The 14,832-nt window shown below is 52.2% G+C and overlaps 1 protein-coding gene across 5 annotated transcripts in view; it reads right to left on the minus strand.

Annotated features, from left to right (window-relative positions):
• The window catches only part of ERMARD (ER membrane associated RNA degradation), a 42,813-nt gene that overhangs the window by 12,705 nt on the left and 15,276 nt on the right, over window positions 1–14,832 (minus strand). For 3 of the 5 annotated variants that reach the window (XM_040448663.1, XM_040448662.1, XM_040448660.1), the window contains 8 exons: window positions 13,990–14,058; window positions 12,477–12,650; window positions 9,296–9,379; window positions 7,555–7,628; window positions 6,848–6,973; window positions 6,301–6,519; window positions 5,280–5,393; window positions 2,325–3,831 (listed from right to left, as the gene is read on the minus strand). In XM_040448663.1, coding sequence (XP_040304597.1) covers window positions 3,648–3,831; window positions 5,280–5,393; window positions 6,301–6,519; window positions 6,848–6,973; window positions 7,555–7,628; window positions 9,296–9,379; window positions 12,477–12,650; window positions 13,990–14,058 — 1,044 coding nt within the window. In that variant the 3' untranslated portion in view covers window positions 2,325–3,647. Of the gene's footprint in view, window positions 1–2,324; window positions 3,832–5,279; window positions 5,394–6,300; window positions 6,520–6,847; window positions 6,974–7,554; window positions 7,629–9,295; window positions 9,380–12,476; window positions 12,651–13,989; window positions 14,059–14,832 lie in introns of those variants that run through there. The other 2 variants (XM_040448661.1, XM_040448664.1) reach the window with 2 other exon arrangements.

The raw sequence follows: 14,832 nt of genomic DNA on the forward strand, positions 1-14,832 counted from the left end.
CCTGGCCCTCAAGGTCTAGTGGAAAAGGGAAGCTTACAGCATGGCCTCTTACCTCCAAGATGGTGAAACCAAAAGCCATATTGCTTTGATGGGAATTTCTGAGGTGAGTCCCCATGTGACCTGTGCCCGTCTGGCCTACGAGAAGGCAGCCAGATGTTGGTGAGCGGGCACGGGTTGAGCGGCCAGCTCGGCTGTAGACGCTGCCCCGGATGTGGCTTCTTCAGATCAATACGGCCCGGCCTCTGGCCTGCAGCCTGCTGCGGCCCCTCCCTGTCCGCCTGCTACCAAACCTACCAGCGGCAGGCCATACAGCGCACTTCCACAGGCTTGTGTGCGGGCTGGGCCGCCTCCCCGGTTCTTCAGCACATGCCGGAGCCCAAGGCTGCCCCGCAGGCCAGTCCACCCGTGGATAATGTGTGCACCCAGGAAATGAGAGATACTCCAGATGTCTGGATGAAAGACGTGAAGGCCAAAGGGTGGGGCACAAACCCACAAGAACGCAGGGGGTCGCAGTCCGGAAGGTTCCAGGGACCCAGAGATCAGGGAATGTTCCAGTATGTCCTGCAAAGGGAAGAGCTGTTTCTGTGTCTTACACCCACTGCCACTGGAATGAAGCAAGTTACCAGGGAGCCTCTTTTGGGTTCTGGGAGTAACACTCGGCCTTGCTGTTCTGACATTAAATGAACCTATAAAACCGCCAGCTTCGCAGGAGGTCCAGAATAAGAAAATGCTCCACAACAGGTTGATGTGAAAGCTGCTGTCCCCCTCAGACCGTGGTGCCGACAGGATCCCGCAGCAGGACGGACCGCGGTGATCATTCTGCAGTTCTTCTGCAGCCCAAGACAGACTAAGACTGCACTTCGCCATGGAGCCGGTCAGAGCGTAGCTGACCCTTTGTATCATTAGGCCGGGCAGCTGCTGGGGCACTTCAGCACTAGACAGAAGTCTCTCTCTCTCTCTCTCTCTCACACACACACACACACACACACACACACACGGGCTCGAGCGTGTCCCGAGGGCACAGGCTGCACACGCAAATGGTTCAGATCCCAAAGCACCTACCCCGCTACACCGGCCCTTCGTCGGGTACCCACGGTCTCCCGGAGTTTCCACTGATCAGACGCCCGATGTGAGAAGGTCCTACTTGATTTCTGTACAAGACCGCTGACACCAACTAAAGACGAAAGTTGTAGCATCACAGCCTCAAGGGTGACCCTAAGGGAGGATTGCCAGGTGTCCCGTGGCAAAGCGCAGCCTTAGGCGTTATCTGCAGAACAACTACCACGGTTCAGTCCCAGAACGCTAGGGGTGCGTGCCCGGGAGGGGGCCCTACCAGGGCAGGCACCACACGCAGTTGTCCATGTTCCCCGGACACAGCGGAGCCAGGAGGATGGAGCTACAGGAAAGCAGGCAACGAGAAAGCACTTGGCTAGACGGTCAGTGATGGAGTAAGACTGGAAAATCGGTGGCGAGTGGTGTCTAAGCTCTGGACAGGGACCGCGGAAGAGGGAAGTGCTAAGGCCTCCTGAGAAGAGCTGCGGGCAGAGGCCGTACCCCACATGGGTGCCCACCACCGGCACCCGGGGACGCAGTGGCCTGTCCCTGGACGTGACTGCTCTCGGTCAGCGGGCTCACAAAGCCTCCCTCACTGCCGTCGTCCTGACAGCACCGCTTCCGAGAAGCCCAGCAAGGAGGCCCATGGACCACACCCGCCGCGCGCTCCGAAGTGGCCAGCTGGAGGATGTGGCGGGGGACCGACGCATCTACACTGGCTGGCAGCCGTGCCTCGTGGGGCTGCTGTCCCCCCAGATGGGCCTCATGCCCCGAACCGCCACTCAGCTTACAGCGCGTCTCGCTGCCAGCACACAGGTGGCGGAAGCACGAGCGATGGGAACGGTTCCTCTCCTTACAGTCCCTGAGCCACTAGCCTGTCTCGTAATTCCGGACTGTGCTGGCTGGAAGGTTCCTGAGAAGCTTCCACAGAGGGACACGGGTGCCCCACTGGCCTGCAGGCTGAGAGGCCGCCCGTCTCCCCGGATGCCTCGTGTCAATAAACAAAAAGGCCAAGAGGGGTTGACCGTGACGGTGTGGGCGACTGCTCCTCACTCGCTTAGGGACAGGCGTGCTGCCAGACAGGGGAGCAGGGACGAGTGTGTCTGGAATCGAGGGGTCATCTGGGGAACCTCCGAGTATTCCCACGTCCAGGGACCAGAGCTGGTGGGAAACTAGTTGGCAAAACCGGAAAGACTGGAGAGAAACCCTTCGGGAAAGCAGCCTGGGCCACCCTACCAGGTAAGTGGCTAAGGGCAGAGGAACACGGAATGTGCTGGAGAAAAGGGGATTTTTAATACCAACTTCTGCAGATCACCAGGTGCACAGGCCCCACCTATTCCTTCGCAGGTTTGGTAAGTATATGGGTTCTCTTGTCTGCCCTTTTCCGGTCCAGCTCCAACATCAGCAGGGTTAAGAGTGGTTACTCCTACAAATCGTCCCTTAGAATCTGGCCAAGGGAGGTTGTGACCACCTGCCAAAGAACACGTCCCAGGAACAGAAACGGGGACTTGTGGGATTCGGGGTCTACACTTGCAAACAGCAAGGATGCTTCACAGGGGCAGAAGCTCGGTGCTCTGCCTTCACCCAGGAGTTTAGTTTAAAAAAGGTGTGGCGGGTACGGAGTTGGCAAAGGGATGGACGGAATGTGCCAGAATGTTTGTCATCCCACAGCACCATCCCTCGACACTGTTCTCCGACAGCAAAGAAGCCAGAAACGCACGTGCTGGATGTCCTTCCTTGGAGGGCTGTGGGTTAGAACCTGCCGGCCAGGTTTGCAAAGCAGAGAGGAGGCCACAGTTCACTGTACGTGGCCTAGCGCACATGCAGACCTGGGGTCCGGACAGCCTCACGGGGGCCCTGACAGCTGCTGGCTTTGCGGCTGCCACCTGAGACAGACGGTCAGACAGCTGCAGCGGCACAGGGAGCCCTGGAGAAGCGCAGACCGTGGCTCTCTGGGCTGGACTGAGGTGGCTGCACCCTGTCCCTCACCCCTCCGGCTCTCCCTGCTCCTGCATGGGACTCTCCTTACCCTGACACGTGCCTGGGCTCCTGCTCTCCCAGCCACGTGCTGCCCGGCGCCCACATCTGCCTGGCGTACCTCCCAGGAGCTGTTCCTCCTGATCCTTCCCATGGGACCTGGATCGTCCAACCTCACTCCCAGCTCCGGGGATGAGGCCAGACTGGCCCAAGCTCGCTCTCTGTGTCCCGGTGGTTGCTCAGGACTAGACACCTACACAGCTTGGCCAGTGAGTACAGACGGTGGCAGGGTCCCGGCCACAGTGACAGTTTTCAAGAGTTCTCTGGGTGACATGGGGTGAAAAGCACCCCTGCCCCTGGACACTGTGTCATGGCGGGGGGGGGGGGGGCACCAGACTGCCGTGGCCACTTGATTTCGGGATGGGACCCAGCCTGAGGTTCACACCGACTCAGGAACAGCAAATCAGAAAACCGCAGAGAAACGGAATTGGATCCCTGATCAAACAGACCCTGGAAACCACCCTACCTTTGGATTTTCAATTTCCATGCAGGTAAATAAAGCCTGTGTGGACTGGGTTTCTGGATGTCGCCCAAAGCATCTTGACCTGTAAGTGCTTTCACAGAACCCCTTTACTTGTGGATTTGCTGGCTAAATGTATTAACATCTGTTTCTTCTCACTGAAAGTCCAAATTTTCAACAGAGCTGTACGCGTGAGAACGATCGCTTCATTCCACTTGTTCCTCTCTTGGCTGGTGTAAACCACCAGGTTCTCCGTGTACTGCAAGATCGACTTTAAGAACCTGTTTTAATAAAAAGAAATGAACTCCTTTATTCTATCATAGAATGCCCCAATGATTTAAATGCACTCTCTTCCTTTTGGGATCCAAACTATTGGACTTAATTTCTGTCTGCAAACTCGAGAGAGAGAAGTACATGCAGAACGGAAACAGGAGCACAGGAGTCAGAGGGAGATGCCGAGACGCCTCCCGATTGGAGAGGGGGCTGGACTCCCGCGAGTTTTACACACCCGGGGGCCTTTTCAAACTTACTCTCAGCTCCGGTGAAATGGTTTTAGGAGACAGAACTGAGTTCCAGAAAGGGTGTTAGAGTCCACATGGATTAAATGCCACGTGATAAACACACACGCACGTTAATGGGGAACAGGCGAGCCTCGGGGCCCCGCATGCGGGCTGCTCTCGGTCCTGGGCTCCTGTGCACCCGGCGCCTGCCCTCGCGACGAGCCCTATAGCTGCACCGCCTCGTGGGACACCTTCTGCTGTGGCAGCACTGCTGACATGCATTCACCAAACTGTCCACATGCCTCCTCCCGACTGAGAGGAATCAGTCACGCTTGTATTTTCCAAGTTCTCTCCAGTCTGCCAAGTAGTCTAAGATGTTCTCCAGAGTCTAACTCCAAGTATTTTCAAACTTGGAAGTTAAAAGAATAATGCACTAAAAATCCACAGATGCTTCATCTAGAGAGTGGTTCTCAGTTGGGGAGGACACTGTATCTGGGGATGTCTACGCCACTTATGGCTATCCCGGGGCGCCGCTCCCGCCCTGCGTATCCACACAGCCACCGCAGAGGACCCCCCCAGCCCAGAGCATCAGCAGTGCTAAAGCCACCAGTCATTAACATTCTGCCAGTTCGCTGCCCTTGTTCCCACTTGGGTTCCGTGATTCTTTAAGAAAACGTCGGTCATGTTTTCGTGATCATTTTTTTTTTTAATTTTTTAAGTTTAGTTATTTATTCTGAAAGAGACAGAGAGGCAGAACAAGGAGAGGAGAGGCAGACAGAGAGGAGAACAGAAGACCCGAAGCAGGCTCCACGCTGACAGCAGAGCGCCCGCCGTGGGGCTCGAACTCACGAACCGTGAGATCATGACCTGGGCCGCGGTCGCACGCTCAGCCGAGCCACCCGGGCACCCCTCGTGTCCGTCGTAAACACGAGGTACGCGTTACCTCCCAACTAGCAGCAATACCCATCCCTGGGTGGCGTCACTACACAGAGTGAGGAATTCTGAAAGCGCTCACAAGTGCGTCACATAAATTTTCTGAAGTGAGCCTACACGGTGTTAGTTTGAAAGGTTCACAAACTTGCCCCAAAGTCCGCAGAGAAAAATGGCGAAGAGCCAACCAAGACTGGGGGGTTTCAAAAAAATGTATCAAGGAAAATAACCAATAGAAGTGAAAATTGCTGACAATTACCAAGACATAGTTTCATTTCTCATAGGCAGGACATACTTACTTTAGATACTGTTGATATTCGCAAGTATTTTTTCCACGAACCACATGAATGTTGACCAATTCCAGCGCAATCAGCAGTAAAATCAGGTAAAGCACAGGAGACAGAAGCTTAATACTAAAAACAGACAACAAACAGTTAAAATTTGACAAACGAAAGTATTTTTCACTTTCATGAATGCAAACCCTTTTTCAATAGTTTTTTCTTTTCAAGGGAACTGAAATGCAAACTTCTCAAGAGGAGGCTGCCTCTGTGGCAGTTTCCCCGTGTGCCCCCCCCCACCCCTTTGCTGCCGCCACCTGCCCGCCCCGCCCCCCCCCCTCAGGAGCAGCCTCTCAGGAGGCTGGTCCCCAGCAGTACGGTGGCCAGCTGCCCAGGAGCAGGACTTGCTAGCAGGCTCCACACCCCGTACTTCCACCGGCCCTGAGTCTTTGTGCCACCAGCCAGCATCTTACTTCTAGTCTGATGTTTGGCAAAGGACTCTCACAAGAATAAATACGCCTATGGCTGTAACGTGAAGACATGTGCAACGTCTCCAGGACTCAAAGATACTACAATCAAAGTAAGATACTATCTTGCCCGTGAGACTGGAAGAGCATTTTCTCAAATACACCATTTGGGGAAGGATGTACATATAACAGCCACCTTACAGACTGCTGCTAAGAGTGTAACTGCGTGTTACCTTTCAGAAGCAGCCAGGGAACACCTGTTAAAAGTGTTCGAGACACAAATGCCACTCAACCCAAAGCTCTAGTAATCTGTCCAAAATTGTAATTTCCTAAGGATGGAACACGTCCTGAAATACACACAGGTGAAGACACCAGAAGGCAGACGCACCCAGGTTGACCTGCTGTTAATATTTAAAATCCGAATATTCTTTCGGGTTGGTAACACCCATATTCTCATATGCCCAAATTGCAATAGTGTTTAAAATCACATGTGCCAGAACTTTCTGAAAAAGCATCGGAACCGCATCCCGAGAGAACTCCTGCCCAACAGGGACCCGGGACGGCGAGCCACACACCTACTCAGCATGTGCAGATACGTCTGTCTCTGCCGGGAGCGCAGCCTCCGTTCCACCCACTGCTGCTGTCTGAGCTCCGCGGAGGCAGCGACCTGGCTGGACACGCGGGCACAGTGTGCTGTGATGTTTCGGAGGACAGTGAGCACTTCCAGAACGGTTCTGGGACAGAACAGAGTTGGCACGGGGGTGCCGCAGAGTTCACGGATCACCTGGGGCCACCTGGGGATTAGAGCGTGAGTTCTCATGGGGCACGTGCGCCGCCCGGGTTCCCTGGAAGGTCAGCTTCCGGAGAGCGTGGCCAGTCGTGCACCGTGCCTAGGCCAACATGACACACGGCAGGCGACACACATGCTGGACTGGGGGGGGACGGGGCACAGGGCCGGCTCGTCAGGCACAGCGCACGCGCACAAGCCCGTCGAGGCTCATCTCCCCGCTCCCCTGGCGGCACAACCACCGTGGGATCTGATGCCGCCACAAGCTCGCCCAGTTGGAGACACACACAACGGCGGAGTCTGTGACCACGATTCAACAACTCCCAGACGCTTACTTCTCAGCAGGAAGGCTGTCCAAGCCCCTAGCGACACGGTGATCCTCAGGCAGGTGGTGACACAGCTCAGACATGATTTCTGTAAGTAAAGAGTTGCAGGCATTGGTCTCAGAATGACCTTCTAATCTGAAAGACAGAATATTTAAAGATACAGGACGACGATTAAATGCCAATCGGTGCCCATGCGCGATGATTATTTCAGTGGTTCACTGAGCAAAGCACTTCATCTGCAACTTAGTTTCCCCAGACATCAAAGAAAACAGGCTCCGTCGAGGCAGTGGTACGAGCACAGTACGACTGCTCACAAAAGGGACAGGTCACCCATGAGTCCTCCAGGAGAACCTGGGACCTGCTACATCCTGACTCCAAGCGACCTCTCCACCCCCGGCTCTCTCCTCAGCTTCAGACCCCGCTTCTCACCACCAAGTCTCGCTAGTGGACACCACCCTCCTCCCTCACCGCCCGGCCCGGCCCCCTCCCCCCACCCCCGTGCAGAGACCGAGGCTCACTCTGACCCGCCCCGCACTCGGTCGTTCCCCCTCCCCCCACGTCACCCCCCCGCCCAGCACTCGGTCATCGTCCCCTCCACCCACCCCCGCACTCGGTGATCCCCCGAGCACACACACCCCACCTCCCCACCCCCTCCCCGCACTCGGCCAGCACACCTCTCGAGGCTGGCGTTCGCCGGGCCCCAGGATAGAACTCACCTGGCAGCCTCCTCGGCTTCTGCGGGCAAAGACAGGAGGGGCCAAGCCCCGAGGCTCTTCTCACAGCTCAGCACCTGCAAGGAAAATACCCTATTGCCCTTAAAGCTTTTATAGAACGGCCTGGAAAACACGTCTGCAAACTGCTACAGACGTAGCAACCAACAGCGTTCCGGAAGATGCATGTTGGTAAAATTGTTACAGATCTTACATTTTAAAACTAGATGGCAGGGCTTGGCTATTCAATAGAATCAGATAAGGGAAGGCCGGTGAAGTCAACAGGGGATCGGAAGGTAGTTAACACCTGGACTAGCTGTAAAACTTATCCCCAAGTCTTTTGGCGCCTCTCGTTTGAGAGCCGAGGTCGACAATTGTCCTCCATCGCCGAGTCAGGACTCGCTGTAGTGGGTGGCCTTCACCCAGACAACACAGCAGAAGTTAGGCTGTGTGACTCTGGACGACAGGTCACAGAGGGCTGGGCCTCTCCTGGGGAAGCCAGCAATCGGGAAGCCCTGCACCAACTTCTCATCCCCTCACACGGAACACCGAGCCGGCGGAGCCCAGACTTCTGATGCATGAAAGTGGAAGCATGTTAAACACTGCTGTTGACACCACTGAATGTGGGTAATTTATGCGGCAATAATAAGCAAGCAATGACCCTACAAGGGACAGGATACGAGACTGCCTAATGAAAAACGGATAAACAACGGACAGCAGGAATAAGAGGCTGCAGGAAAGGGTGATCATCTGAAACACCCACTGTGGGGCACGGAGGGGCCACGGAAGCAGCAGCCAAGGAGCAAGGGGGCCTCGTGGGGCTGGAGATTCAGCCGCGGAGGCCCACGGACAAAGCCTGCCTTCCTGAGGCCTCTCCTCCTTCCGGGACCTCCCTCCCTCCCGTCTGTGCGTGTGGAGTCCCGCAGGCAGCTTCTGGCGGCCTCCCTGCCAGTGACTCTTGTTGGGACGCTCAGAGCCACGACGGACAGGCTAAGTGGGCGGTGCGGCTATGTCAGCCCGACGTCTCGCCGCCAAACTAGAACCCGCCGGACCCAGCTATTCGGGCTGAATTCTCTCACGTGGCCCCAGCATGGTAGAGCACCCCTCACGTCGACTGCCGACAGCCCCTCGGAAGTGACGCTATTCTCTGGGGACGTCACGAATCGGTGGATAGAGTTCCCTCCAGCTGCCACTGCAAATCTCTCCCTAAACCCCTCACGTGCGGATTTTATAGCTTCCATTGAGAGGCCAATCTCACCGATGAATCTCTAAGTCAGCAACTGTCACGATCATGATGTTCTCGGAGGCGACCCCGTTCTTGCCCCTCGTGCCACATTCCTATCCCCCTACGTGTGCCTGAGGTAAAGTGCCGAAGCCAGTTTCCACACCGGAACTTCCCGGCGGAACCGCTCTCAGGTTTGTGCTTTGCTTGCTTTAATTTAGGAGCGGACAAAAGCTGGTCTCATGTGGTTAAAGGAACATGGCCATTCTTCGCCACCGACGGACAAAGAGCGTCAGTGGTCCTGAGTCAAAGGCAATAATAATGACAAGAGCCCACCGGGGCCCCACGATGATCCAACCACCACGCATCAGGTACTAAAAACACCTGAAGAAACAAACGCTCCCATGACTTAAAGTGCCGGAAGCGGGACAGGAGGTTCAGAGGACGGAGCCACCTGGGGCCCACAAAGGCTCCGCTGCGGGGGCCCGCGCGTGCGCCCCTCCCGGAGGCCTGCGCGCGACTCACCTGTTTTCTCAGCTGAGCCACCGGGTGGACGTGAGCACGGTAGTTTTCGGCGAGACCGACCAGTGACCTTATCGCCGCCTTTTCCTGGTTCAGAGAAAACAGACCGCGGTTAGGATGACGTCTGGTCAGGCCTGTACTTTTCTTCTGCCGAATGCTAATCACACGGGAGTCCCAATTTCCCATTACCTTCCTTCACAGAATCCCACTCAGCTGTAACAGAGCAAGGCTCTTCATTAAAACAGGTTCGAGGCAGCCAACCATAACCAACACGATTTTTTTAAATGAAGCCAATTAACAATGATAAATAACAAAGGCCATGTCTGCCCTTTGTCCACGATCAAGGACGCTAGGAATAAGTGAGAAAGAAGAAACGATTCCAAACAAACAACTGGGAACGTAAGAACTTCTCATAAGAAACCAGAATGAGAATCTAGACATTAAAAATCAGCACAACCACAAGTTATGTCACTATGAATACTTAATTACTAAACACATAAACATTGAAGAAAATAGTAAAATGACATGATTTACGGCTGACGTAACCGTGTAACCTGAAACTCCAAGCTGGCTGGCTAAAAACCATCAGAAACAAGTCAGTGAATCGCCTGCTGACTAATTTAACACACCAATAATCGACGAACAGCTTCCCCGCACAGAAGCTCTAACTACCCAGAACTCTCAACGGCACAAAGCAAGTCGCCAAGTTAGTCGCCAGACGTAAGTTACGTGAAGAAATAGGCTGACCCTGTCATTCGCTCGAAGACCCAAGTCCTACACGCAGCTGATGGAGTTCTGGGCCACGTGCACAAGACCCACGGACAGCCACGATTCCCACGTGGAAAGATCAGTGATGAGCCACAGAGGCCCTGGGGCCCGGCAGTCGCCAGAGCACACGGCTTCTCCTCAGAGGGGACGCGGCAGCGGGAGGGCGGTGGACGCGAGGAGGGGGCGTGTGGAGGATCGATCTGGCAGCCGTGCAGACAAGAGAACAGAGGGGCCATCGCGGGGAGGGCAGGTGGAGGGTAGGCGGGGGGCGGGGGAGCAGCTCAGCCCAGCAGGTGCACACGGTGCAGGGAGAAACGCGTCGGGACATACACTAGGGTGGAGGACGGAACACGGCGTGCGGTCATGCAGAGAGAGGACTCTGGCCTTGGGATGGCACTGACACTCGGGGGAGGCTCGGGGAGGGGAGGCCGAGGACGTGGAGACACCGCGTTGGGGAATAATGTTCACTATTATAAAAAAACATCAAATATCCCTACGTTAACCCATCATCTCATTCCTGTTTGTTGCCTGGTTAGTCTTAGGCTTTGTGTTTATTGTGTAATTACACAAGTTTGGCTGCAATACTAAGTAGAGAGGAGGCAGGGAAACTCTACAAGGTAAGACAGATGGGAAAGTAACCCTACAGATGCTCAGCTCCATCACGAAGGTCAGTACAGATACACCCCGAGCACCCAAGACCAAGGCCACTGCACACAGCACAGAGATGCCGTCTCCTAAATGCTGCTGGGCCACCTTGGAAGTGACTTGTCAAAGAAAAAGGGCCAAGAAAACAAAAAACAAAAACAAGTAAATCTAGATTCTCTCACTCCCAGAAGAAGTAAGTTCCAGCTGGATCAAAAGACCTACATGGGGGGGGGGGGGCTGTAAAGTTACTAGGGAAATGCGTAAATATGTTTATAATTTTGGAAAGCAAAGGATTTTTTAAGAATAATTCCAAATGCATAAACCAAAATGAAAAAAACCTCAAAACTGAAGTAGGCAGCAACAGACACACTGGAGAAGGTGCACACGGCTAATAAACCAGTGGGGAGAAGCACAAAGTGGAAAAAAACATTAACAGTTCACAAAAGAACTACACACTTCCAACAGCCACAAGAAAAGATAGCCAAGTCACCCCCCAAATACAAGAAGATAAAAACAAAGTCTCGCCAGTACCTTCTGCTTCAGAACTTCACTTTCATAAAGTCACTTACACAAGTGTCCAAATGAACAGTCTCCTTCAGACATTATAATTAGGAGCGTTCCCCACGAGGGAAAATTAGAATTCAGCCGTCAGTGAAGGACGACTTACGTAAATAAGGGCATACTGATACAAATGGAATGTCAAGTCGCAGATAAAAATAAGGTAACACACTGTTCGTGAAAATGCTAGCTACGGAACAGAACGTGTCTGCACAACGAGCCACGCTGCTGTGCTCGTGGAAAGACACAGACAGCACGTGCTAACAGTGGTCCCCTCAGGAGAAGGCCTGCCTCAGTGCCTTCTCACGTCAGTCTTTCCATCTTGGTGGAACTTTTCAGACAATTTTTACAGTAACTGTTACATGTATGATTTGAAACAGGATTAAAATAAGAATAACCCAAATTGTTTTAAAATAAGAATTATAGTTTATTGATAGATGCAAATATTCTGCCCCATCGATTTGAGTCGTTTGTAAAATTTTCTGATTTAGTTAATCCCATTTACACTTGTCTGGTTTGTAGTATCTGTGAAGCATACATTTTTTTTTTTAACGTGCATCCAAGTTAGTTAGCATACAGTGCAATAATGATTTCGGGAGTAAATCCCAGTGATTCATCCCCTATGTGTAACACCCCGTGCTCATCCCAAGTGCCCTCCTTAATGCCCATCCCCCATCTAGCCCATCCCCCCCACCCACTCCCAGCAATCCTGTTTGTTCCCTATATTTAAGAGTCTCTTCTGTTTTGTCCCCCTTCCTGTTTTTATATTATTTTTGTTTCCCTTTCCTCGTGTTCGTCTGTTCTGTGTCTTAAAGCCCTCATGAGTGAAGTTGTATGATACTTGTCTTTCTCTGACTAATTTCGCTTAGCATAATACCCTCCAGTTCCATCCACGTAGTTGCAAATGGCTAGACTTCATTCTTTTTGATGGCTGAGTAATTTTCCATTGTACATACACACTCCACATTTATCCATTGAAAATACGTTTTTAAGAATTAGGTTAAATTACTTTAGATTACATGATGCTCACCTACTTGTTGCGGCAAACGCAACGCAACTGTAATCAGGTCACAAGTGTCGGTTCTGCTGGAGGCATACTGTAACTCAGATGCGTTTCCACAAAAGATGATTAAGGCCGAATGACATGTGAGAACAAACTACTCTTTCACAGCCGAGTAACCGTGAATCTCCCGGTTTTCTCCCTGTACGTTACCTTAAGCACTGACAACAGGCCTTCGTCGACGAATCGGAGTAAAAGCACGGTGGAAAATGCAAGCAATTGGTTCGCCGCTTCTTTTGGAAATTCGGGGAAGTTGATCTCCCCGTGGCTCAGATGGTCTCTTACACGAGGACCCTCCTGATGGTTCAGGAAATCCCAAAGAAACTCCTTCGGGAAAATGAACAGAAGAGACTTTGTCGGCTTTCTCAACCAAGGGAAGGAAAGCACCGAGGCTCCGGACGGACCATCCTGACGGTCACGGAGCAGCAGCACTGGCTTGCAGAGACAAGAAAACCAAGCTTACAGACTGGAGTCCTCGCTAGTGGTGCCCAGGTACGTGCGGGCCTCCGGCTGGGAGCCCCCGGGCCTCTAACTCTGCCCGTGGCCCGGCTGCCTGGCCACAGCGACAAGAGGCCAGCTCCAGCGCCGTAGGCCCCCCCCCGCCGCGTCTCACTCCTGTCGGCCCTGAGCCAAGGGGCTGAGGCGTCCACACCTGGAAGCGAATTTGCCTTCCACAGAGCAAGCACCGCTGTCCCCCCGTGAATACAGCCCCCACTTCCCCCCCGCCTGGGGCCGCTCTCTCCCAGCGCCCTCTCTCCCATCATGGCCTCCTCCTCCATGAAGCCTGATTAAGACAGCAGCTTCTTTCTCAATAGCACCGGCGGGGGCGGGGACACAGAAAGACAAAAAACTGCCAGTGGACGGAAGAGTCACAAAGATTGAGGATGGAAACAAATGGCGGATAAACTAGCTCAATCATCCTAATGTCCTGACGGCAGAAATGACGCCCCAAGAGCACACAGAGTCTCACTAATGTCCCACAGGGACTAGAATCCAGGCTGCAAAACTCTCAGTTAAAGGAACAAATACAGGGGCGCCCAGTGGCTCAGTCGGTTAAGCGTCCGACTTCAGCTCAGATCAGGATCTCACAGTTCGTGGGTTCGAGCCCCACGCTGGGCTCTGCGCTGGCAGCAGAGTGGGTCCTCTGTCTCCCACTCTCTCTGTCTCTCCCTTGCTTGCACTCTCTTTCTCAAACATAAACATTTTTTAAGTTAAAAAAAGGAATAAAAAATTCTACTTACAGTCCAAAGTAGCTACTATAGTATCTTCATAAAGAAAAAAAAAAAAAAAGAAATTGGTAACAGGAAATGGCTCTACATAATTCTCTGTCCTCTTCCAACATGCACACTCGCACACTCACTAGTCACACCTGACTTCTGCCGCTGTTCACAAGGCAAACCTGGCTCCCCCAGCAGCCCACACCACACAACAGACCCAAATATACTTTGGAAAGCGGGTCTTAGATAACCAGCCAGAAGCCAGGCCCCGGAGCTGCAGTCACAGCCTAGCAAGTGTCTGTGACACGTGTCAAGTTGACACAGCGCAGGAGTGGCTCAGAAGCACTTTGGGGAGCACGTCACAGGTCAAAATTAACTTCACTTTGGAGAAGTGCTAATCACACCCATAAATATAAGAATATTGGATCAGAAAAGGCCTAGAATTTTACCATTGCAGGCTCTCCAAGGAAAAGAGGAAGTTGATTGAGTTTACCATCATTCAAGTGCTTTGCCAATATCTAAAAGACCAAAAATAAATATATGGATTAATTAGTACACACACACACACACACACACACACACACACACACACAGTACCTTCAGCATCCAAGGAGATGTATCGTTGGTACGACATGCTACGTAAGCACAAAGCAAGTTAAATGTAACAAGGAAAGTCTTAAAAACATGGCAGCCACCCGTTAAAGAAAGCTTTTCTTAACCAGCATAATGACTTTAGGAATAGATATGAATGTATATATATCTTAACTGTGTGAGTATATGCGTGTTTACGTGTATTTATATGCATATGTGTGATAACATATATATGTGATGCATGTATTTATACATGTGTGTACATCTATGCGTATTTGTATGTATGGGTACATGTGTATGTGTTTTGTACGTACATGTGTTGATATGTATTTACATGTATATGCATATGTCTACATGTGTGTTTATGTATTTGTGTATATATGAGCACATGTGTTTGCATTTATCTGTATATGTTTATACAGATCTATGTACATACGTATATGCACGTGTGCACCTGTGTTTATAAATGTGTCTGTGTGTATGTACATACTTCTATGTGTGTGTGTGTTTATGTATATTTATGTGTGTGTTCACGTTGCATTCATATGCATAAGTGTGCGTATATGTGGATGTGTACAGAAGCATCCATCAGAGTTACTTCAAAGGCCACTTCTTAATTCACCAGACTTTGGAACCCAGCCACCCAATCCACTCCTATATAGGACCTAATCCTATACAGATAGGACTACACTATCTATTTC

This window comes from Herpailurus yagouaroundi, unplaced genomic scaffold (genome assembly GCF_014898765.1).
Source record: "Herpailurus yagouaroundi ecotype Mexico unplaced genomic scaffold, PumYag 198, whole genome shotgun sequence".
Taxonomy (NCBI): domain Eukaryota; kingdom Metazoa; phylum Chordata; class Mammalia; order Carnivora; family Felidae; genus Herpailurus; species Herpailurus yagouaroundi.